General features: G+C 35.2%; 2 protein-coding genes, 1 non-coding gene and 1 pseudogene across 4 annotated transcripts; 2 read left to right on the top strand and 2 right to left on the bottom strand.

Annotated features, from left to right (window-relative positions):
- Window positions 1-46: 46 nt before the first annotated feature.
- On the top strand, window positions 47-17,314 carry LOC110736208 (GTPase Der-like). Of its 2 annotated transcripts, XM_021916372.1 has the most exons (14): window positions 47-952; window positions 1,746-1,816; window positions 2,156-2,239; window positions 2,335-2,628; window positions 3,103-3,242; window positions 5,551-5,638; window positions 5,913-6,095; window positions 6,565-6,726; window positions 7,774-7,967; window positions 8,968-9,118; window positions 10,032-10,197; window positions 10,326-10,869; window positions 10,968-11,025; window positions 17,299-17,314. In XM_021916372.1, exons 1-12 carry the CDS (start codon window positions 535-537, stop codon window positions 10,406-10,408), a joined length of 2,034 nt encoding a protein of 677 aa, XP_021772064.1. In that variant the 5' UTR covers window positions 47-534; the 3' UTR covers window positions 10,409-10,869; window positions 10,968-11,025; window positions 17,299-17,314. The 2 variants fall into 2 exon arrangements, with proteins under 2 accessions (XP_021772064.1, XP_021772063.1); XM_021916371.1 differs by lacking the exon at window positions 17,299-17,314 and having other exon boundaries at window positions 10,968-11,161.
- On the bottom strand, window positions 11,112-13,138 carry LOC110736212 (3-oxo-Delta(4,5)-steroid 5-beta-reductase-like). Its single transcript, XM_021916374.1, has 2 exons — window positions 12,558-13,138; window positions 11,112-12,422 (listed from the first exon to the last, which is right to left on the bottom strand). Exons 1-2 carry the CDS (start codon window positions 12,594-12,596, stop codon window positions 11,277-11,279), a joined length of 1,185 nt encoding a protein of 394 aa, XP_021772066.1. The 5' UTR covers window positions 12,597-13,138; the 3' UTR covers window positions 11,112-11,276.
- Window positions 16,986-21,877, top strand: LOC110736211 (annotated as a pseudogene).
- A 1,844-nt stretch (window positions 21,878-23,721) lies between these two features.
- TRNAC-ACA lies at window positions 23,722-23,794 on the bottom strand. The gene has a single exon. It is a non-coding gene; the product is annotated as a tRNA-Cys (tRNA).
- Window positions 23,795-25,840: the final 2,046 nt, after the last annotated feature.

Genomic DNA, 25,840 nt, shown 5'->3' with positions numbered 1-25,840 from the left:
AGAAGTTATAAATATACTTTTGTTACGTTTATAAACTGTAAAATAGAATTCTATAATTATCATCTGTTATATAGCTTGTCAATCTTTGTTAGGTAAAGTTCGATTGGCTTATAATCTCCTAAAACTTCAAAAGCAAAATTAACCTATTTCTTCCATCTATTTAATGATAATTTGAATTGAATTCAATCACCTCCAAGCTCACAAATATAATTAATTGACTCGACAACTTAATAAGGTAAAATTCTATTAATTCATCATCTCAAAAACTATAAATACGTAGCAATTTTTTTTTTTTTTTTTTTATTATTTCTTTCCATCACTCATCCTATCTTCCAAATATAGAGAATAGGAGATCAAATTTTATATTTCCATTTCCCAAAAAAAAAAAAAAAAAAAGAAAAAGAAAAAAAAAAGAAAATTATTACCGCTTTAGGTGTACAATAGCATTATTCGGCTACCTATTCTATCATACGCCTTCTCATCTAGTATTGAAATACAGAAGATAAACCCCCCCAAAACCACCAAGCTTCAACAATGGCGATTACAGGAAAAATGGCTGCATTTTCTCTCTCCAAAACCATCCCTCCTCTCTCTCCTCTGCAGCAAACTTCTCGAAGTTTCTCTGTTTCTCTCACTCTCTCTCCTCCTCAAATTTCTCCTTTTCGCTCCAATTCTTTCCATAAACCTTCCCTAAACCTCCATTTTCGACCTTCTGTTCTTCGCTCGCCGTCCAACAATGGTGGAATTGGTGAAAACGATGAACCAGAACAAGAAGAAGTCAGTGATTATGATGATGATGAAGTTGAGGAGGAGGAGGAAATTTTCGATTACGAAGGTTATCAAAGTGAGGGAAGTGATGCGGATTTCATCATTGATGAAGAAGAGCTTGAAGCTGAAGCTAGGGCTGTTGTTCGCGAATTTTCGACGTCTTTGTCTCGTGAATTGAAGATTGGTTCGTTATTTTGAAGCTTAATCAATTGGCGTTTTTTTTTCCTTTTGTCTAATCAATTGCTAGCTAATGTATAATTAGGCTCATAATTTTATGTTGATATTTAATTATTAAATTTCAATCTGAATTTGCTTTGAAATTGTTATTATAATTTATAGATTGTATACTTAGGCTGAAAATTTGATGCTGATATTTAAATTATTAATTTTCAATCTAAAATTGCTTTGAAATTCTTATTATAATGTGTACTTAGGCTGAGAATTTGATGTTAATATTTAAGCTATTGATTTTCAATCTGAATTTGCTTTGAAATTGTTATTATAATGTGTACTTAGGCTGAGGATTTGATGTTGATATTAATTATTAATTTTCAGTCTAATATTGCTTTAAAATTCTTATTATAATGTATACTTAGGCTGAGAATTTGATGTTGATATTAAATTATTAATTTTCAATCTGAAACTGCTCTGAAATGCTTATGAATTGTATACTTAGGCTGAAAAGTTGACATTGATGTATGTAAATTATTGATTTTCAATCTGAATTAGCTTTGAAATTCTTATTATGTGGATTTTGTGCATGTAATTTTTTGGATTTAATTGTTATATATGCTAATAATACGTGGAGTTGAATGCTTCATTTTTACGAATTGAGATTAATGGATGTAATTGTTGAATATGCTGAGACAAATGTGGAATCAATTGTAGCTTGAGTAAATTTCATTCTACTCACCTTCCTTTCGTTGAGGAAAATTTGTGGATATATAGACTCAAATTTCTCTGTATGTTGATCATAGAGGAAGACGGGACGAATCGTGGTAAAGAAGCGGGAGGAAAACAGCAACGACAGAAAACTGTACCTAAGAATGTTAGTGAATTAGAACTTATTGTTTGTTTTCTACAACATTTTGCATATGCCTGTTATTTCCTTGGTTAAATATGTTGTTTCACTAATTCTGATCAACTATACTTAGGTAGGGGGTGGTTGTTGTTGATTCTCTCTGTAAAGTATTAACATACGGACCAAGGATATATGTATCTCCCGACATTACGTGTCTTAAAATGATTGCAATTGACGTTCATTTACAGTCAATGCTAAGCTAATAAGCTATGTCTAATTAGAATTCATAGAATTTCTTTTGGAGTAAAAGTTTTGTAGTGATATAGAAAGCTTGATGTATTTGTTTGTTTAAATATATGGTTGCAGATACCAGACCATCTTCTTCCAAAGGTTGCAATTTTCGGAAGGCCAAATGTTGGTAAATCAGCGTTGTTTAATCGTCTAGTGGGGGTATATCTAGCAACCTTTAGCTTGAGTTTCCGTCCACTATTTTTTTTTTTTACAAAAATTTTGTTCCCTGTTTGATCCCATTCTCATTTCCATAGGGTAACAAAGCAATTGTGGTGGATGAGCCTGGGGTTACTAGGGACCGTTTGTATGGAAGGTCTTTTTGGGGAGACCATGAATTCATGGTCATAGATACTGGAGGAGTTGTGTCATTATCCAAATCACAGGAAGATGTTGTAGAGGACTTGAATGTATCCACAACTATTGGTATGGAGGGAATCCCATTGGCTGCTAGGGAGGCCGCTGTGGCTAGAATGCCTTCTCAAATTGAGAGACAAGCAGCTATAGCTGTTGAAGAGTCATCAGTGATCATATTTGTCGTTGATGGTCAGGTAGGCTTCTCCTCTATCCAAGTAATTCTTGATATTGCATATTTGCATGTTGTATCCAAGTAAATTTTCCTTTTCTCAAAGTTTCTCTCTCTTAGCTCAAGTTTGAGACCTAGCTTGCTTTTAGTGGCAACTTATGCTAGGGTGATTTAATTTGCAAACCAAGAGTTCTGATACCTTTGTTTGCTCACAGTCTCACACAGACATCTAGATGATCCATAAGGCCAAAACTCCACCCACCCCCCCCCCCCCTCAAACACCCATTCTCTCTCTCTCTCTCTCTCTCTCTCTCTCTCTTTTGGTCTTTCTATTGTAAATTTTCTGTTAGGACCCTGATGATAGAAAAATAAAGATCAGTTGGTGCACAGACCTTTCATTCATTTTTCCTTGAATTTTATTTTAGCTGCACCACATTAAGATAAAGTTGATCATACTGTTTCCCTGTCAAGTAAATCTCATCAAGACAATTCTGAACAGGCTGGCCTAACTGCAGGTGATGTGGAAATAGCTGATTGGCTACGTAAAAACTATTCAAAGAAAAATACTATACTTGCTGTTAACAAATGTGAATCTCCCAGTAAAGGGCTAGCACAGGTATCGGAGTTTTGGTCTTTGGGGTGAGTTATACTGTACCTTTGATTATTTTCATGTTTATGTTTCACTATGGTCCTTCAAATGCTTATGGTGACTCTTTGCCTGGAAGTGTAGCTTCAAATAGCGTCCTTCTGTGTATCTATGTTGTATATGTTTTCTCTAGTATTTCAGTGAATTCTGATTTCAATGTTCAAGCTATCTTTTCCCTGAAATATTACTGTTTCTTCTCTGCTGTTTTAATTATATCCAGAAGGCTGTGTTCCCCAATTCTTTATTCCTCCTTTTCTGGCCTTCTATATGTATTTGGTATTTGGCTGTTTAGGTTCTGCTTTAGTGAGTTTTCTATGACTTAGCAGTGGACCATATTGACTAACCAAGAGTGAAAGAATCTCAAACTAGCCTTTGTGGTCCCAGTATTTGAGTGCAAATGCAAGACAAAGATGATATTTGGGCTACAATCTAGGAAATTTTAAAGTGCTGAAGACTAACTTCTATTGAGGAAAATATGAGAATGTGGGTAAGAAGTAAGTATTTGGAAATGTAAAGGAGGAGGCTAGATGTCCCAGTCAAATTCTCTTCGGTAGTGTTCGGAAGTCAAGATTGGAATTGATTTTCTTGAATTCAATTTTGGACTTTGCAATCTGGAATTTCAATATCAAATATGATGTTTGGGATATATGAGGATTTTGAATTCCATAATTTTAAAGTACAACAATTTGGTAAATTTTAAATTGTGGAGTTGAAAAAATTACAAAACTAATTTAATTAGTAGCAATATTTCCAAAGCTGCTTCATTGATCTTGTTGTTGAGTTGAGAAATGTTGGTTTTGGCTTCTTTTAACAACTGAAGCATCTACCACCCCTGGTTTCATAGTCTACGAAAGGCTGGCAGAGAAAGTGGTGATGATGGTGGAGTAGAGAGAAAGCTTTTGCAAGATGGGAGAGACTATGTTTGGGAGATGAGAGAGAAATGATGATGTTCCTTGCACCTTCAATAGCCTTAAAAAAGGAGAAACAGAAGGGATGCTTAGGGAAGCAGAATACTTGGCAACACGACATTGAAATTTAGAAATGATAAAGGCTTTAATTTGTAGACCTTATTGTGGAATTGGCTCAAGTCCATTTCTAAATTCTTTAAATTTCCAAACAGACTATTTGGGCCAATTCCAGCATTTGAAATGATAAGGGATTGTAAGATAAGAGATGGACCTAAGAAGATATGGAATGAGATTATAAGGGACATTTTGGCATTGCCAAGCTTACAGAGGGCATGGCCCTAGATAGGAATAGCCAAATAGGTATTGGATTGGGATCTAGGCAGTGGATCTTAAGTAGGTGTTATCTTTGGCATTATCCTTGTGTGCTTATTTGATTGGTGCTGCTTTATTGAAGGGGAAATGTGTGGATCATATGGATGGAAATTGTGGGCGAGTTATGTTGGGCTTTTGGGAATAATTTCTCTAATAATTGTAAACATTCAGGGTTAAGGCTACGTGCCTACATATATCTAGACCTCCCCTGACAACCAGCCCATGTCTTGACAATATAAATGCTTTGTGGTTTCTCTTGTTATTGATTACTGTAATCATATGGTTGAATTGCACTTTTCACCGTTTTGTTGGTTACTGTAACTTCGCCGCACCAATCTTAGTTTTTCTGGTTATCAGAATAGATATCCCGACTATAATTCTGTTGCAAATTGTTAGGTAAAGCCTGTTTAATGTCTGATTCGACTTTGTATTCTGCAAAACACTGTTGTATAACATTTATTTTGAAATATTCACCTAGACCATTAATTTAGTTGAATTGCTATATTGTACTAGTTGGCACAGATGAAGGATCTTCCTGCTAAAAATAACATAATAAGGTGATAGGATAAGGACATAAGGTGTTAAATACTTAACAGTGTACTTCAAGGATGTTACAAGTATGTTTAGATCTCTTAAATTACAAAAAATGCAATATGCTGCTTCTGTGACCGTTGATCTTAATTGCGACCACAACAATTGTTTATGCTTAATGTACTAACATATATAGAGAAGCCAATCAATTTCAGGAAAGGTTGCATCTGTATTATAATTGTATTGATTTATTGAAAACTGGATACATGCCTGTTCAATGAATGTAGATATGCTGATATGGGTAGATATTTGCTTGTTTGCATATAGCCTATATGTATCTGTTTCAGTCCAATAGCCCTTTTATGAGGATTAATGGATGTACTCGCTAGTAAGATAAACATGTACCACTGTACAAGCTATATTTAGGAATAACTTATCTTCCGTTTGGCCTTTTCTCTGAAGTGTTTTCATGTTCTGTTTGGTGGTGTAGGTTATCTCCTATTCCTGTATCTGCAATCTCTGGAAGTGGAACTGGGGAGCTCCTTGATCTCGTTTGTTCAGGGTTGACAAAAATTGAGGTAGCTGAATAGCTGATAGATGTTCATTTAAAATTATAAATAACCTAATATAAGCCTGTAGGAAGAAGATAAGAAAACTGAAGACTTCTTTATGAAGCAAAAAAAGTCTTAACTGCTTGTTTTCCAATTGTTGCCTTGTTGGTGTAACAGATGCCTCATGCCTGAAGCATGAATTGCTCTTTGTGTTTCCATTGTCTCCTTAATATGAATATCAATGTTAGTATATTGATTCATGAAGTGCACATTTGACATGTTGTCTATCTTGCAAGTACAGGAGCCTGTTGATCTTGAAGAAGAGGAAAATTACATCCCTGCTATTGCAATTGTAGGCAGACCAAATGTTGGAAAAAGCAGCATATTAAATGCATTAGTTGGGGAGGACAGGACTGTTGTGAGTCCTGTTAGTGGTACTACTCGTGATGCTATCGATACTGAATTTGCAGCACCAGATGGACAGGTTGGACTCTGTGAATAAATATTATTTATTTCGTTCAATCTTTGCATTTTGGTGGCGGATAACTTTCAGATCTTATTTGATATGCTTGTGTAGTGTACCTTTTCTATTCCTGTTCTATGTCACCTTGTAAGTTTCTGTAAAAATTTATGCAAATGCTCAAGTTTATCAAGTTTCAGTCTTTTTTTATTTATTTTTTTTTTAATTTTTTTTATATATTTATTTATTTTTGGTGGTATGAACAATGAACAATGAACATGGCCATGAATGATTGGGCAACTTTCTGTCTTTGGTTGGAAACCTGTTCTCTGTCTCCAGTTTTCAGAGTCTTGCTTCAAAATGAAAACATTGGAGGGGCAAGAACCATCTTTTTTAACCTCCCTTCTCTCCCAAGTCATAGTGTGGCCCATTTTACCTACTTGCTAGTGGACTCTGATGGTGGGGTATTTGTAACTTCTGACATATTTTGCAGAAGTTCCGGCTTATTGATACTGCTGGAATCCGAAGAAAATCGGCTGTAGCATCATCGGGGAGCATCACTGAGGGTTTATCTGTCAATCGAGCTTTTCGTGCTATTCGTCGCTCTGATGTTGTTGCTCTCGTCATTGAGGCAATGGCCTGTATAACAGAACAGGTAAATTGTCTTTAAGTATCCTCATGGCAGTTAAGGGATAAAAATTTACTTTTATCTAAGCTACTTGTAGTTTTACAGCTTTTACTGCTTTTGCATTAACAATCAGGGTGTTCCACAAATGATGGATTTTATCTTGTTGGGTTTTTGGACCTTTGGTTGACAGTCAAAGCTAGGCTTTCAATTTTCTATTTTGTTAGAGGTCTGGGTTTGTATATTTCAAAACTATCATACCTTAAGTTTTCACTACTTGTATGTCATTCACCTTGTATGGACTTATGCTCGGAGATGGTGCCATGACACTGGCTGTCCATCTTGGAAAATGGAATATTAGAACTTAGAAGCTTCTTATTGCTTTTCAGCATTTGTGGATGCTGTGTATGTAGAGTAATAGAAATAGAGTATGGACTTAATTTTGTACATACAATTTCAGTTTTTCCCCCCTATTCTTCAGGTGGATTGTTTTGTGGCAGGGGAGGTAGTAATTAAGCAATATATTGGCATACTTTTATACGGAGTATATTAACATATTGCCTTTGATTATTTTGTTTTTCTCTTGAGGCCTGGGAAGCTCCGGTCATTGGCTAGGTTCCTAGAAAATAGGAACATTTTTCACATTTTGGTTGCTCAGCTTTTGCATAGTGCTTAGTTTGCTACTTCCTTGTTGAATCACTCTGAAATTTATTCCTCTTTCCAAACATAATTATGCAATATATTTCTGTTGTTTGGGTGGGTGGGTGGGGGGGGGGGGGGGGTTGGTTGAGTAACCCAGAAAGAAGACCCCCTGTTAGCTAACCCTTTTTATTGGCTATGTGAAAGAGTGGGTATTATTTGGTTTTTGAAGAGTATATGTAGTTCTGTCTTTATAAATTATGATGTCCTTTCCTTTGAAATCAACGAGATCAGCTGGTAGTTATCAATTTATCGTTTGCAGTTTTTCTGTGCATTCATGCTGGCTGAAGGAAAAAGTACTTATGCTCCTTGGTGGTCTATTTTATGGCTTCTTGTTTTGTAATCTGAGGGCTTGATACCTTTTATATTATTTTCTAGGACTACAAGATTGCAGAACGAATTGAAATGGAAGGAAAGGGCTGTTTGATTGTCGTGAATAAATGGGATACAATACCAAATAAGAACCAGCAGACAGCAGTGTTGTATGAGCAAGATGTTAGACAGAAGATTCGCAGTCTTCATTGGGCACCCATTGTTTATGCTGCTGCAATATCTGGTCAAAGTGTTGATAAGTATGAACTATCCAATAGTTACTTTTCGATAAACATAATTGCAAATTAACATATCTTGAATTAAATTCCTATCATTTGGCTTTTTACATACATGTGAGGTGGATGAAATTTATGACTTACTGAATGATTATTAATACTCATCCGCTTCTTTGTTATGTCTTAAAGACTTTCCGTGTGACTCATAGGGTTAGGGTCCTTGATGAAATGTTTATCTATTATCTGTAGCATTAGATTACTGGCTGAAGTCTGTGTGATTATATTTTGGTTGGAGCAAATTGCCAATTGAAGTCCTTGCCTACTTATATACACGCCTCTGTCCTTAGATATTATTGCTTGTAATTTCTTGTTTTTGCTCTTATCCTCTTTGCTGAGGGATTCAGAGCTTTTGACATGTGGTATGAAAGCTGGTTTTTTACTTGAAAACTTACATAGCTCCATGGTCATTATGACACCACAATAGGACGTGGATTTGAGCTGTTGGGAATCGAAGTGTGGTCTACATTCTTACATTCTAATCCTTTTAATTGTCATCTAAGTCCTAGATAACACTATTTTGTGAAGTATTTCCAGTGAAAATAGTAGCCGTATAGATTCCACAGTAAGCTTCAGATATTCTAGGGTTTAGGCAGGGGAGTGAGCAGAACCAATATAGGGGGAACACATGGTGTGTATCCTGTGATGAATGGCTTTAGAAGAATTTTAATTCAACAGAAACATATTTGAAATTGTAGGGTTTAGTATTTGTATATCTGATTCTCCACACTGCCATAGATGAGAGCTTCATGACAGGCTTTATGCTATGGTTTGATGTGGTGAAGGAGTTGGTGATATTTTGTGGGATCTGTAAAAGCTTTCCACTTATAAGGACTCTATTAAGTTTGCTTAAAGTTTCAATTTTATTGTTCCAGGGAGTCTTGCATTTAGTCTGGAAATTATTAACATGCTACATCCAGTAATTATTGTCCTTGCCGACAATTTGATTTTTCGATCATGTTTATAGGATCATTGTTGCTGCCAGCATAGTAGAGAAAGAAAGGTCAAGAAGGCTAAGTACGGCCACATTGAATCAAGTTGTCCGAGAGGCTGTGGCTTTTAAAGCTCCACCAAGAACTCGAGCAGGGAAGAGGGGGCGTGTATATTATTGCACACAGGTATTTTTTTATGGTAGATTTTCTTAAGAACACTGAAAATTTTCTTGCTTATCTTTTGGAGCATGATTACTGGGTCCCTAGTGTCTTGCAGTTTTTTGAACAAGCATTTATTTCTGTGCGTCTTGTCTCTTTGCCCATTGGTGCTAATATTTTTATTCTGGCATTCCATCTTAATGTCTACACTACATGAGAATCATGTGAGCTACTAGAATTCTTGGACTTTCATATATTGCTACAGACATTCAGCAAGCAATGTAGCCATTATGTGTCAATTCATTGCTGAAATAATTCAGCAAGCAATTTATCCATTATGTGACAAATCAATTCTGAGATAATTCAGCGAGCAATGTATCCATTATGTGACAATTATATTGCATTAATCGTTGCTGAGAGTTGAGTGTCAGACTGTAGGTAACTGAGATATCCTTGTTAAAATCACAATTTTCATCCAGCTCCTGGTTAGTCAAGTAAAAGAATACATTCAAAGTGTGGCATCATTATAAAGTATATTGATTGTAGCTGGTCCTATGGAGTGCAATCAAATCATATTGGCATGTAATAGTAATTGATGTAGAAACTCTAGAAATTGGTATTAGGTGCAAAACTATTTTCTCTTAATCTAGAGATAATAGTCACATCATCCCATCCCTTCAACAGTAAGGATTGACTATAATTTCAACAATAAACCTTTATAATAATTGTGCTATTTCCAAATTTTCTCTTGCTAAATCAAAAGGTTGATATATTGGGAAAATCTACTCTCTATTTCTCCACTACTTTGAGGAAAGGAACTATCTTATGTGGTTTTGTTATACTATATGTGACTATTGTTCTAGTGATTATATACTATCAGCTCTTGTATTTGGTGCATTACTATTTGGAAGTTCCTTAAGGCTCACATTTTGTCATATAGGCTGCTATCCGGCCTCCCACATTTGTTTTCTTCGTCAATGATGCAAAGCTCTTCCCTGAGACTTATCGTCGCTATATGGAGAAGCAATTGCGTTCAGATGCTGGATTTGCTGGTACACCAATTCGACTTTTATGGCGCAGCAGAAGGAAAACTGTCAAAGATGCAGGTCATCATGCTGTTTCATTTATAGATTCCACTTCTACTGAAAGTTGAACAATTGGAACAAAAAAATTTAATCAATACATAATTCTGCAGGCTGCTCTGCTGACTATTAATACTTGAATAATTTTACAGGAAGCAGCCGAAGCACATCAACGAAGACGCGGGTAAAACTTCCAAGCAATAAAAATCAAAGAAAAGAAGTTGCAACTGTATAATATTGTTCGTTAGACAAGCTTTGGACATCCTAACTATCAGCATCGGTGAGAGCTGTATTGAAGAATTTTAGATTGGTGGTCCAGCTGAAGATCTAAAGAAAAAAGACCAACCGTTGAATTGCTCTGAATCCTTACTTTCCTTATGGCACTATTTTCATGGCATTCAACGCGTCGCCTCATACGTGATTATGAAGCCTTTAATATTACAGAAATTCCGCTGAGATCGTTAATGTATCTCATGATAGGGTGTATCGTAATCAAAGAGTTCTGGTGAGGTACTGAGGTTGGTGCCGTGGGGAAGCTTATTAATGGTGGCGTAGCTGTTACTATCATTATCTCTGGATTTGTCTATAGCTTATGTTGTATAGTAGTTATCTGTCAACAATTTATTGTTCTTACAACTTTGAACTACATTAACGAGTTAATGTAGCATTTAAATGAGCCATATGGAGCAGAGTATAGTTGAGTAACTGTTCTACCTGTTCATTTATCTTTGCTGATCTGAAATTAAATATCGAGTTTAACACCGATATTGATTACTCTCTTTTGACGTTAACAGGTTCAGACCTTTTGATGGAGATATCTGAAAGTGAACCTCAGGGCTTGGGATAAATTTGGTAAGAATTAAGATGCATTATTACCTTTCAATTTTCATATTAACATAACAAGTGATCCAAAATGAAAAGAACACTGGCGCTTCGGGTAAGAAACAAAAAGCCAATTAAATTGAATTCAGTTTTAGGAGTCACATTATTCCTATCTTATTCTGATTACAGGAAATAATCATCACCAAAAGAAAGGCAAAAAAAGCCAATTACAACAACTTCAAAAAAAAAAAAAAAAAAATATACATATTTTTCATTTTTTTTCAAGGGATAATCTTGTAAGCCTTCATCTTATCAATCCAAGAAATGAAAGAATTCTTGGTGTTCCTAAATCCCAAAAATCCATGTTCCTTGCTCTTGTTCATGCTATCCAAATACCATTCTCCAGCAAGAGTTGCATCCACAAACCACCAAGTCCCTACCTCATTCAACTTTGAAGGCACCAAACTATTCTCCCTCACTATCTCCTCCCACACCCCTTCCTTCCCTTTCATCCTCTCTTCGAGACTAAACCTGCCTTCGTTCTCATCGAACTCCATGATCTCGACCTCAAACTGCTCCCCCAACACCCTCCATAGCTGCTTCCACTTAAACACATCTCCATTGCTACAATTAAACGCCTCGTTCTTGGCATACGGATCCACTGCAGCCCATATCTGATGCTCTGCAATCAAATCCGCATCAGACGCCTGGGAGTAGCTCTCCCAGGCAGTTTTCGTACCCGGGAACTGCAGTGGAGTCCCCTCATGCTTGCATATAGCAGCATAAACACACAAACTACCCACAACATTCATCAAACTATACGGGGAAAACCCGAAAATCCCCCCAGGTCGATGGACAGACCATGTTAAGTCCTCCTTCTTAGCAACCTCATCATACAATATATCCTCAAGATCATAATAAAAATTAGGCGCATTCAACCTAGGCATATCCTCTGTAAATGGAGGATCATGATGCTCAATCTTTCCCCAAGACTCAAAAGGTCCCAAGTAATGTTTCACCCCTGTCTGCAAACATATATGTTTCAGATTCGGCGCGTTCGGAACCAATGCATTGATCACATTCCGAAACATCCTGCTGTTAACCCTGCAGTTTTCAGCTTCAGACTCACAGTTTGCCCAACATACATAAAAAACATTAGTAACATCAGTAAGCGGGGAAAGTTTCGATACGGCATCGTTTTCATCAGAGACATCACACTGGATATACTCAATTGGGTGATCCGAATTCCAGCCGGGCCGTGGACGTCGGGCCACGCCGTAAACTTTCCACGGCCCGCCCGGAGTGTCCGAAAGAGGAAGGATTTCTGCTAAACTGTTGCCTACGATTCCTGTAACTCCAACTACCAGAGCTACGCTCTGATAGTTTCTTGATGTTATTGCTACATAATCTGAATCATCGAGTTTTTTCTGCAATAATTTACAATTAAAAAATCAGGATAAAACTAAAATAATTACAAATTAATGGATGTAATGATGATTAAAAATTGGATGAATTATTGAAGTAGGAAATTGAAGAGGAGAGAGAAATAGAGATTAGCTTACCTTAGCTGCACCAATGGCGCCAGCCCACCACCAGCTCATGGCTTAGAGATTCTGTTCGAGTGAGAAATGAAATGGGGATTTGTGATGAAGGAGAGAGAGTAGGGGGGTTAGGTGGTATCGTGAGATCGTGAATAGGAGTTTAGGTGTGATGAGGAGAGTTTCGAGATTCAGATGAGGATTTTTTGGCTTGTCCGAATAATTATTATTATTAAAAAATTATTTTCGATATAAAAAATGTCATCGTTATATGCATAATTCAATAACCTACTATTTTTATACAATTTTTTTTTTTTCTTATAGGCCTTATTATTTCTTTTTGTTTCGATATGTTTAAAAGCAATGTTTGAAATTTGACACTACTACATATGAATGACGCATATACTTAGAGATATTAGTGAAATGATATGTGTTGGCAAGTTTAAAACTCCCAATATTGTAATTAAAAAAGAACGAAGAAAATAGTCAATAGTGTAATCACTAATTTAATGGTCAAAAGTTAACGATAAATAAGCTTAAATTCAATTAAGTAGAATTTAGCAAATACAATGTTTTAAGTTTGATGGTTTAAAGACTAGGATAAAATTTTGAAGTAAAAAAGGTCTAGATTTTTTTTTCTTTTTCTTTTTTTATTTTATTTTATTGAATTGCCATTCTTTCTTATTATTAAGTCAGGAACAACAATATTGTAAACATTGTGTAAAACAAATGACCAGGATTCTATTGGATTTTACATAAAGCATTTCGTGTAGTTGCTATATTGGCTCTTAGGTTGTAATTCTGCTTTTATAATGGAGTTCTCTTTGTCAAAAAAAAAAAAAAAAAAAAAAAAAAAAAAAAAAAATCGGCTATATGTCTTTCTCCGTTAAGAAATTAAAGGTTATCTTTAACTGGGCTTGAGGGGTGATGATGTTAGTTTAGTAGGGCTAAGGTTTGTTGGGCTTATTCCATTCTTCAAACTTCGCTATCTAGCTTGATCTACTACATATATACTGTCCAAACTTTTTTGAATGACATTATAAAAAAAAAAAAAAAAAATCAAGTACAGCACTGATTAGAGTTGTGATCAAGTCAATCATAAATTCATAATCATCAACCATTAAAAAATAAATTTGGTGGTATCATATTCGGCAGCCTTGTCTTGATCCATAATGTTCCAACAGTAGTAAATCAACTCCTCTAAATATGCGTGGTATGTCTTGTCAATTTATATGATAAGATTATCACTTATTAGGTAAGTTATTAGTAGTATTTAATTTCAACATAAAGAAGATTGCCTGTAAGTTGGGGTACAAAACTATGGTGTCCTGGTTGATTATATGCTTGTAATTAGTCCATAATTTAATGTGTACTGACAAGTTGCAATTTAATTTGTAAACTCAAGCCATACCATGCTACCATCAACTAATATAATCAAGGCAAGATCATGTGCTACCAAATCGAATGTACCAATTATTAATATAAACTGGAATTTATTTGAATTTATTAAAACATATTCTAACTATTCATTAAACTTCTTAGAATTCTAGATAAAACTTTTTCTACCAAAAAAGGAAAGTTGGAATTATGACAAATAGGCAAGAAAAAAAAAAAGAAGTAATTTATCTACTAAGCTTATTAAGATACCGTAATTTTTACATTGTAATGACATAAATGTTGTGGTGTACAACGTTATACTTTCAACCAAAAAAAAAAAAAAAATCATTTAAAAGAAAATAGGAAAATTAATCCTATTTTGATATTTTATTTATTTTATTTTATTTTATTTATTTTATTATTATTTTTTTTTCCCGATGGTTAGATATGATTGAATTATGTGAAGTTATTTTTTTTTTAATGCAAATTATGTAGACTTATTGTGAGTATGTACTGCGTAGTTGGAAAAAAGTTATGGGTCAAAATGTCCAATTAAAAGCATTGAACAAGTCTACAAGTGGCAAGTGATGAATATGATGTTGTCGAATCAGAACAGGATAATCAATGCTAAACGCAAATATAACTTTACTTAATTAGTTGGATCAATATATATTTATATATATACATTAATTTAATTATTGGCTCATCTAGATATTTTGCGGGGAAGAAAAATAAAAATTCATATTAAACATGTGTCAATTGTCATGTCATGAATTCATGATCATGCTTTTTAGGCCTTAAATGGAGGAAAGCCAACGGCAAAATCTGAAATGAAATTATTATTATTTTATATAATTTCGTATCATACGTTCATACTTCATCCATGAGACATGATTGTCTTTAATTTGCTTGTATATGTTGGGAAACAATTCAAGACGTAAGTCTTTCTTTCACGTTGGCGGTCCATTTTACTTGCATTGTTTAAACATCCAACTGGTATCAAAGTAGTGTTTAGTACCCGTAACATGTTTATACTTATATTAGTAAATGTACGATAATCAACCGTCACGTTTACTAGATAGATAGCGAAACATAATTATGTTGCAAAAATTCAACCCTTTAAGGACAAGAAAAGGAAAGAAATATGACCAATAATGGATTAATGGGCGTTACAAAAATTGTCGACAATTATTGTGATTTGGTGGTGCATTATGGTTGGTTACAAAGAAAAATTGGATAGATGAACTTTAAATTTTTTGATTGCCCAAATATCATTTTGCTCATGATAGGTGATGATCGAGATTTGAGAAGATGGAAAATTAAACTTAATTTGTTTAATAAGGCTTTGAGATTTCATATTAATTAGCCTTAGGTAAACTTAGCTTTCATCTTGCTAACATTAAGCCATTAGGTTTACCTCACAATATTGCCCTTGACCTTAAAAAAAAAAACACAACCTCAAAAAAAATCAAAGTATGGGGATGTCGAGGCGGCAAGGTAAAGAGTTGGCGGCGGCTGTGGAGGAGGGAGGGTTGGCTCGTGGCGACAAGGTGGTGGTGGCGCCAGGTCCGGCAGCCACGTCCACCGGTATGGCGTCTGGGCAGGACGCCCAGCCACGGTAAGTGGCGTTTGGGACAGGCGCTAGTCACTATGGCTGGGCGTCTTGCCCAGACGCCAGGCCGGTGGACGTGGCTGCCGGACCTGGCGCCACCACCAGCCATCGGCCGTCTTGGCCAGGCGCCCCACCACCAGCCGTGGTTGTTTTGTTAATTTTTTTTTTAATTTTTTTTTGTTTTTTTGTATAATATTTTTTTTTGTTGGAATTTGAGATTTTTTTTTTCTATTTTTGTGTAATATCATATGTTTTTTTGTTGGAAATTGATAATTTTTTGTTTTCTTTTTTTTTTGTGTAATATTGTGTTTTTTTTTGTTGGAAATTGAGAAAAAAAATTTCTTTTTTTTTTTAATATTTTGTTTTTTTTTTTGTTGGTAAATGAGAAATTTTTTTATTATGAATTTTAAGCAAGTCAAATGTAAAAAAAAAAAAATAAAAAATAAAAAAATAAATAAAAAATTGGCCGGACCACCACCTTGGAACCGGCGCCTGGCCGGGACGCCGCCACCATGGTGGTGGCGCCTAGCCGGGACGCCAGTACCATGGTCATGGCGCCTGGCCTGGAAGCCTCAACCATGGTACAGGCGTCCTGGCTAGGCGCCACCGCCATGGTGGCGGCGTCCCGGCCAGGCGCCGGTGCCACGGTGGTGGCGGCTCCTCCGGACGCCAGCCGTCTTTTCCGATGACATTCGTCGTCCCCCGGATCTCCGGCCTCCCCCAGCGTCCCCGTACGACTCTACATTTTTCGGTGAGTGAAATTTTCGTTTTCAGAGAAAATTGACAAAGGGGCAAAACTGTCAAATCATATTAATTTTGTGGGCTTTATGTAGTAATTTGTGGGCGATGTTTAACAAATCCCTTAACTATTTATTTATTTTTTATTTTTTGCTTTTTTGAGGGCTAGGGCACATGCTCATTTTGGTTGGAAAATAAATGACGAGTACAAGAGTACTCTTTTTGTATCCAAAATTTAATAAGTTTTGCTTTAGTAAATACTCATATGTACAATATGATACAACTCCATATAAGTATTATATTGGTTTACAAAGTAAAGTTTTGACCTAGTGATAAGGATTGAACCTTTTGAATCGTAGTTCAATTCCCACAAGGAACACTATGAGGGTAGGGACTTCCCTTACCCTTCTTTTTCTATCTCATAGTGTCAAGTCTGCAAAGGCGGGCTGACTTAACCTATGAGAGGTTTCGGTACAATAAGAAAATTAACCTCACCTGCCCCCCCAAAAAAAAACCAAAAACAAAAAAACTATTCTTTAGATAAAAAAATAAAAATTAACTAAAATTATAATAAAATCTCAAAAAAGAAACAAAATAAACCAGCAATACAATACTTTTATCTTGTTTTTGGATATACCTAGAAGTAGGTATTATAATGCTGCTTTTTTTTTTTTTTTTTTTTTTTTTTTTCCCTTTTTTTTGGCCTCATTTGATTAGTTTCGCTTAAATAAAATGAGCGAAAAAACAGTCATGGATACACCTGCCTATCGTGTACAATACTTGAGAACAACTAAGTATTTGTACCACCCTATCATATGAAAGCCTAAGCTGAAATATAGAAAGAGACATTACTGCCATATAGTGATGGTTAGTTCAGGAAATTGTAAGATATTAGAGAGAAACTAATAAATGGTGGGGGGACTACAAAGTAGTTACACTGATAGATGAGTAATAAGAGTGATAACCTATTACTGTTTTTAAAAGCAGAACAGTATATTTATAGTGACCTATCTTCTTAATACTTGGCATAATAAACAGTTTTTTGTTAAAACAAAATGGAGAGAGAAGTAGAAGAACTAAGAGAGTACTTTAGTGCTGGGAAAACAAGAGAAGCATCATGGAGGAAGCAACAATTGAAAGGGTTGCTCAAGTTTATGAAAGAAAGAGAAGAAGATATACTTAAAGCCCTGAAGCTTGATATTGGCAAGCACCCCGTCGAATCTTTCAGAGACGAGGTAAAAAAATTATTTATCAGTATTTTAGCGGAAATTGATTTGATTTAATAAATTCCTTAGCGGAACTTGATTTGATTTAATAAATTCTTATTTCCGTCTATATTTTTATTAATAGAAATGAAAGAAAAAAGAGATTCGTGAAAATCATGTTATATTTGGACCACTAGAGCTTTTATAATTAAAGCCTTTTCTATTGGGTTCTTGGCATGTGATTGAGTATTTATGTGTATGTTTGATAACATTATTTTTGTAGGTGGAGATGATAAATTAGGTCATTAGTTGTTAGAGTTTTTATGATTTTAACTTTGAAGTACAGTTGGTATGTCCATAAACATTCTTCCCATGCTTCCGATATCTACAAAGACTAGGATCGGTGGTCCATTGAACCCGATCAATGGATCATGCGACAAACTTAGCCTAGACCATTCTATTTATTAATCGTGGTAATCCAAAGGATGTGTTAGCCTAATAGAACCACAGTGAGCAACCATGACCCAGGGCACGACGACTGCTGCACGTACGTGTTATTTATGGGCCACACGTAAACTCGTGCAGTGGTTTAAGAATTGAAATCTTGAATCATCTTTAACTTGTTGGCTGGTCGGTCTTGAATTAACTCAGACCGCCTCATCCAGTCAGCCTGCCCGGTTCTAGCCAATAGTTTGGTCCCTCTCCTAGGCTATGTCGGCTGTGGACGGACCGGGGCCTAACCAGTCCATTAATAATAGTTAGTTCGGTAAAAATTGATTTTGTTTGTTTGTTTATGTGTTTATTTTGCAGGTAGGAGCCCTGATCAAGGATATTAACGTGGCATTGGATAACTTGGATAATTGGATGTCTGGTAAAAAGGTCAGCTATTATTGGTCTCAATGCAAACAAAACATACATAGTATTATTTCATTATTGGAACAACGAGTAAAAAAACACGTACACGAATTGACCATGTTAAATACGAGGCTAAGCCGCTAGTGAGACTAGCTTCAACATTAGGATAGCGCGATTAATTAACTTTTTTTTGATTTCGCAGATTAAATTACCACTAGCTGCATATCGTACTTCAGCAAAACTGGTCGCGGAGCCTCTTGGTGTTGTCCTCATAATAGCATCTTGGAATTTCCCATTTGGTAAAATGCTTAGATAAATATATGAACATTATGTTAGAATTTAGGTGAGTGGAGGGATAAAATTTGAAGTATTATTGCATGGGGATAGCTTACATTTGCATGACCAAGTGCTAGTATATATAGTGGTGTAGGTCGGTTTACATGCTCCTTCACCGACATACTACTCTACTCCAATCTACTAGCTTTCTCTAGATTTCTCTTAAGACACTAGGCTATTCTAGAAATATCTAGCTAATTGTAGATTTTACTAATTAGATTTTTCTAGATTACATTTTTAACACATTATATGGTAAACTAGCCTAGTAAATGCAAAGCATGGTTTATTAACATGTTTAACATTTTCAATGGTAAAGGTTTAGCATTGGAGCCACTTATAGGTGCAATAGCAGCAGGATGTACAGCAGTGATAAAACCATCAGAATTATCCCCTGCTTCCTCTGCACTTCTCGCGAAAGCCATCCCAGCTTACGTCGATCCTGAAGCTGTTAAGGTCATTCAAGGTGGAATCGATGTTTGTGGCCAACTCTTGTTGTGTAAATGGGACAAGATCTTCTTCACAGGTCCAGTCTTTTAATTACTATCACTTATTTTTCCTTCATAGATCTACATTACTTATTATCGGTTATTGCCAGGAATAAATATTTACGGCTTGTTTGATAGGTTGTAATAAATAATACTACGCGCTTATTGATTTAATATGATGTTTTTTTTTTTTTTTTTTGTAAATTCAATCGTGTGGTAGTGAAATTTTAGAAAATTATAAGCACAGTACATACCATGCATGTGAAATAAATTCAATGGTGCTTTTTTAAAAATTAAAAATAATTATAAATTTTATTACTGTAACTTAGATCTTGGCACTAGACATTGATTGTAAAATTACACGGATACCCTTACTAATATTACTACCAACCAAACGTGCCTTAAGTGCGATTATAAAATTACGCGGATACCCTTACTAATAATACAACCAACCAAACGTGCCGTAAGTATGAAATGTAGCTTAGCTAACTGCAAATTGGTATATTTCCACAGGAAGTAGTCTAGTGGGACGAATTGTTATGGCTGCTGCTGCAAAGCATTTGACACCAGTAGTGTTGGAACTGGGTGGAAAATGCCCGTGTATCGTTGATTCGATATCAAATTCATGGTTAACAGAGGTAAATTAAATCTTATTTCGTCCTTTAAGTATGTTACAATTGTTTAACTTGCTAAAATTTGTTTATTTCAAGATGATTTTGTTTTTTGGTTACTAAAACAATCACCAGATTATCATTAAGCGATTGATAGGAGGAAAATTCGGAATATGCAGCGGTCAAGTATGCATTGGAGTGGATTACATCCTTGTAGAAAGAAAACAATGCTCGACTTTGGTATGATTTATGCGGAAATAATACGAATTGCACGAGTAATTTGTTTCATTTTTGACAAAATAACAATTATTACGTACTAGTACTAGTACTAATGAAGGTATATTTGTATGAATGTTCAGGTTGAGTTGTTAAAGGCCGGAATCAAGAAAAGCTTGGGGAATACCCGGAAGAATTTGTAGCAAGGATTGTCAACAATCATCATTTTAGGCGATTAACCGGACTTCTTGATGAATTTGGGGTTAAACAATCTATTGTCTATGGCGGTTCATTCGACGAAGATAAGCTGTAAGTTAATTTAATTTCCTGAAATTTACAATTGTTTCTCTTCATTATACCATATATATTATCGGTTGTACAGTTATACAAAAGGATAGTGTTATGTTGATGTTTTTGTTTTTTGAAAAGGTAAGAAGAAATAAATATTAGGAAGCCCTCCTCATGAAAGGAAAGTGTTATGTTGATGTGAGTAAAAGAAAATAAAATCGATAAATGAGCCTATAATAATATCGAATGAAGTATGATTATATCGTAAATTTCTTAGTTACTAGTTCTAGGTAGGTTATAACTTGTAATTTTTCTGTTATAAGGGTCGGTTTTTTGTACCTCTGTATAAATGAGAATAATTGACTAAATAAAATTTTTCAAAATAAAAAATTTTCTTGAGCAGGTTTATTGAGCCAACAATATTAGTGGATCCTCCACTTGATGCTGAAATTATGACTGGAGAAATTTTTGGCCCGTTGCTCCCAATAATTACGGTATGTAAATAAATAAATAAATTCAAATCACCCATGCATTTGACTCATAATAAATAAAAATTCAACCAATACTAATTTATCAAAGAATTTATTAATCAAAACAATATTAATTCAACCAATAATAATTTTATGATCAAAAAATTTATTAATCAAAACAATATTATTGTGAATTGTGATTTTGTGAACACAGGTAGAGAAAATTGAAGATAGTATAAGTTTCATTAATTCAAGGCCGAAGGCGCTCGCAATATATTGTTTCACTAGCAACAATAAATTCATGCAACGAATTACATCTGAGACATCTTTGGGTTCACTCTTGTTCAATGACACAATTGTTCAGGTGTATACTTCATCCATTTTTTTAATTGATACATTTGTCAATACATGATATCAAACATAAATTTCAATTATCAAAAATACAAAAAGTATATATTTGGAAATAAAATATTTGTACATAATCCATAGAGTATTAGAGTTTCAATCTCATACCATATGGTGTTACCAAGCATTATTGATAAAAAAAAAAGCATAAGTGGTGACGTGGTGTATTGAAATAAATGGTAACGGTTACGTAGTATATGTAATTATTTATGCATTATTTTTCAATAAAACATGCATTCCAATTCTAAGAATTCCTCGATCCACCACTAATGTTGACATACAAAAGTCGATGTATGTGTAACTTTTATTCGCTACACAATGCAGTATGCAGCTGACACGGTTCCGTTTGGAGGGGTGGGAGAAAGCGGATATGGAAGATACCATGGCAAATTTTCATTTGACACATTCACCCATGAGAAGCCAGTGTTGAAGAGAGCCTTATTCCCAGATTTTTGGTTCCGGTATCCTCCGTGGACCAATAAGAAGCTAGAACTCTTAAGAGCAGCATTTGCTTTCAAATACTTCAATGTTCTCCTCATCGTTTTGGGTTTGAAGAAGCCTAAGAAACTTCCTGCCAATATCTAAGCATTCATTAAACTTAAAGTAGTAGTTGTGCTACCATTATATACTAGCCTTAATACTTTTATATTTATTTAAACCGGTGTAAAAAAAAAAAAAAAATTGTGATGTGTGAGGTGAAAAACTAAGGATTACAATATAATACTCATATGATGTGATTATTGTTATTTTCAAAATCTACTTCAATTAATTAATAAGTTGTATAAGTATATGATAAATGAATTTTAATTTATTGTAAAGTGTATCAAATATTGAAAATTACACACATTATTTCTAAAATCATTGTTTAATTATACCTTCTTTCTTTTTTTTTTCTTTTTTTTATATATACTCTTTTTTTTTTGTTTAATTATACTTTTAGGCTATGTTCAATAATTTAACTTATTTAAGTTGATATGAACATTTTTTATTTTTTGAGGAAATGATATAAACTTATTTTAGAAACAGTCACATCAAATGTTATATTTTTATTTGCATTTATTTATCATTGAATATTTTTATTTTCGTATTTAAAAAATAATAAGAAAATTTCATGTTTGAAAAGTACATATTAATAAGAATTTAATGACATCTTATTTGATGATTTTTTATTTTTTTTTTTATCTTATAGATTAGCGTATAAATTAGGTCAAATCTAAAAATCAAACCCAATTAGAAAATTCATATTATATCAAAATTATATCATGTAAATTGAACATAGCCTTAAACAGAAAAAATTGTAGGCAGGGAAAAAGTTGAATCACATGGAGTAATATCCACAAGGAAATAGAAAGTAACGACACATAACAAACTTTAATGACGACACTCCGTAATAAGAAATAATGTGTATGTATTGAAAAGCACCATGTAAATGCACCATTATCAAGGTGCAACATATATTAATTCCACCTGTTTCATTTAAACGGTTAGAAGATTATACCTACTCCCTCTATTCCTAAAAGTTCGACTCACTTTGTAATTGTGCGGTCTCCAATTTGCTTACTTGATGGTTTAAACTCACTTACTTGATAGACTATGGTAATTCCTATTTGCTTACTTGGGTACAAGTATGGAAGCTTAATAAAGGAATTTTTTTCCATGGGCGGCGGGAGGGGAAGCTAAAGTAAGCGACTCAGAAAGGTCAGGTGGTTTTACATCTCAGACTGCGCATGTAGTCCAAGTGGCAAGGCATTGGTTTTTGGAGTGGAACAAGTGCCTTAGATACGAAGTCCAATCAAATCAGTGACAATCGTTCGAATGCATTTTCGGAAATCGTCGCACCAGATCGTAACGCGACATCGTAGCTTCCTGCCTCGCGCCAACCCCGGTCTTGAAATGCCAGGTGGAGCTACAAGTAGGAGGATGGAAAGGGAAGGGACCAAGCTCAAAGTCAGAGGCGAGTTGAGAGACAAAAGCTTGGATGTTGTGATTCCGCCTTTCCAGTAGCGAGTGAAACTCCGTGAATGGGCAGAACGGAAAGGGTGTTCAAACCGGGTGTTGAGTAAACCTTCGTCAGGAAGGTTCTCTTTGAGGAATCGTCGTTCTTCGCTCAAAAAAATTCAGAAGACCTCTGTTCCCCTTTTTGCCTTTTTTTATAGCTTGAGACAAGTACAAAGAGGATCAGAACCGGGCAACCCCTTTTAGTCAAGCCCAGTTGAAATGCCAGTCAGGAAAGCTCTCGGAAGGTTAGGAAGGACAGGGCAAGCTATATGTTATATTAAGCCCATCCATTCGATTCGACATCCTATTCTCGAATGAAAACTGGCAGATTATGTCACACTAGTCTTTTTGGCCTTATACCTCCTCCTTTCAACAAGAAGCATGGCAAATAAAAAAATTAATTTATGGATGACACTCTTATTAAGGATAGAAAGAAGGGGCAGACCTGACGGAGGAAAAAAAGAACTACTGTGTCAAGCCGCTTGAAAAAAGAAAGTCTCACTCCAAGAATTATCGGCTTTGAACCTTTGATCCGGGGGTCCCTGTTCTATCCACTAACCATGTAAAAAAATGATTGATAGAATGGCGCTGTAGGAACCGGTCGGATTCGAACCGACGAATAGAAGTTTTGTAGACTCATGCCTTAGCCACTTGGCTACGGTTCCCTATCAATTCTATGTCCGACTTTGCTTCACAGGGCGAGACCAAGAATAACAGATGCCGGAATGTTTGGGGTTTGGGATAAAGGACACAACATAGGTGGAGATGGATTTTAATAAAGACTCTATAAAACTTGAGAATCTAAGAGTTCTCCCTACCTGAACCTTTTCCGTGGCGAAATATAAAAAAGCATTTAGGGATTTCTTGATGATCCATGATTACATGATAGAGTATAATCAAATAACTTCGGTTGTGTATAAGTGAAATTTGTAAAAAGTTCATATTTAGATTATTTATAATAAGGGGAATTTAATATGATCTCACATGCTAATTTATTTATATTGTATAGCTCATAAAATGTGGTCAAATTTATTTTATTTTGACGATATGAATAGTAAGTGAGTCGAACTTTCAGAAACGGAGGTAGTATTTGGAAAAAAAAATTGAAATTTTCGACCGAATATATCATGTACTCCATATACACCTTTCACAAAATCATCAAAGTATTACGGAAAGTTCTGTTTCATTCGTCTCAATAAGTATTTTGAGATTATCCTAATTTTTATAAAGTCAGATGTGTAGTGAAAATCGTGGAAATACAAGTACTCATATACTCGTAACTATTTTAGTGAAACGGAAGCTAGACAAAATAGTAGTGAACTACTCTCTCTATTCCAGAATATCTGATACAGTCAACTTTGCACATATGCTAATGCACTAATTTGACTTTATTTTATATGATTAAATATTAATGAAAGTTATTTTACAAATTACATTATGAAACTTTATATTATTACCTATCTACCAACATATTTTATGATAAAAATATGTTCTTATTATGTGGATAAAAAATAATTTTTAAAGTTAATATATAAATAGCGAAAAAAGTCCAACGTCCAAGAAGTACTTTCAATGCCAGCGAGTGTGCTTTAGTTCTTTCTATACCTCTGTCAACCAAATGCCCAAAAGACTCCATGTTCTGGTGTCCTTCGAGAAGTGGGGAGTATAGTGTACGTTCGGGGTATTGGCTGAGCAAGAATGTTAATTCGGCTGTGCAAGGGAACGTGTGGGATGATGTATGGAAGGTGATCCGGAACTTAAAAGCTCCTCCCAAGCTCTGTCAATTTTTATGGAGAGCCTGCAAAGGCTTTCTTGCTATCCGGGAGAGACTATACCATAGACATATCCTGCAAGACAAGACCTGCTCGGTTTGTGGCATTGGGGATGAGACCATAATGCATACGATCTTTGATTGCAGCTCAGCGAAGAAGATATGGGATGTCAGCAACTTCGGAGGTATTTTAAGCTCTGCTCCAACCTCTAATTTTGCTTCTAGGCTGCTGTGGTTCACTAGCAATGTTTCGAAGGATGATTTGGTGGTTATTAGGAATGACAATGGGGAGTTATTGGCTGCTGCTGTTCGAAGGGAAGGAGTAGGATGGGCTGTGGAGATGGCAGAGGCTGCTGCCTGTAGCTTTGGGGTCAGGTTGGCTAGAAGGTTGGGTTTTGCGAAGGTTGAGCTTCAAAGTGATGCTAGTGTGGTGGTTTCGGACGGCAAGAAGAATGTGGTGGGCTTCTCTCCGTATTTCCTCTTCATTGATGATATTATTAGTCTTTCTTCTAGTATTGATGTTTTTGCTTTTACTCATGTAAAAATGTAAAATGGGCGGGGAACACCTTGGCTCACCTTGTTGCGAGGTAGGATACAAGGGGTAACGATGAATATGTATGTTTGGGTCCTTTTCCTTAAAATCTTAATACTTTGGCGGAAATTGATCGTATTTAATAATATCTCGGCCGGTTTTCCTCAAAAAAAAAAAAGTTCAACGTTCCAAATATTTTAGGGCGTAGGGAGTAGTAGTGACTAGTAATGACAAGTTGGCAACGGATCAGATTCAGGTCAGATGCGGCTAAATCCAAATCCGATCCGTTTAGTAAACGAACCCTGAACTCGGATCCGAATTTGAAAAATTCGAATTCGAGTCTAATTCGACTCGTAATTTTGGATTCGAATCCGGTCCGTTTATTCGGACCTCTGAAATGAGCCTTTT

The sequence above is a fragment of the Chenopodium quinoa genome, unplaced genomic scaffold (assembly GCF_001683475.1).
Source record: "Chenopodium quinoa cultivar QQ74 unplaced genomic scaffold, ASM168347v1, whole genome shotgun sequence".
Taxonomy (NCBI): Eukaryota; Viridiplantae; Streptophyta; class Magnoliopsida; order Caryophyllales; family Amaranthaceae; genus Chenopodium; species Chenopodium quinoa.
Note: the sequence above shows the minus strand (reverse complement) of the source record. Positions and strands in the feature narration are given on the sequence as shown.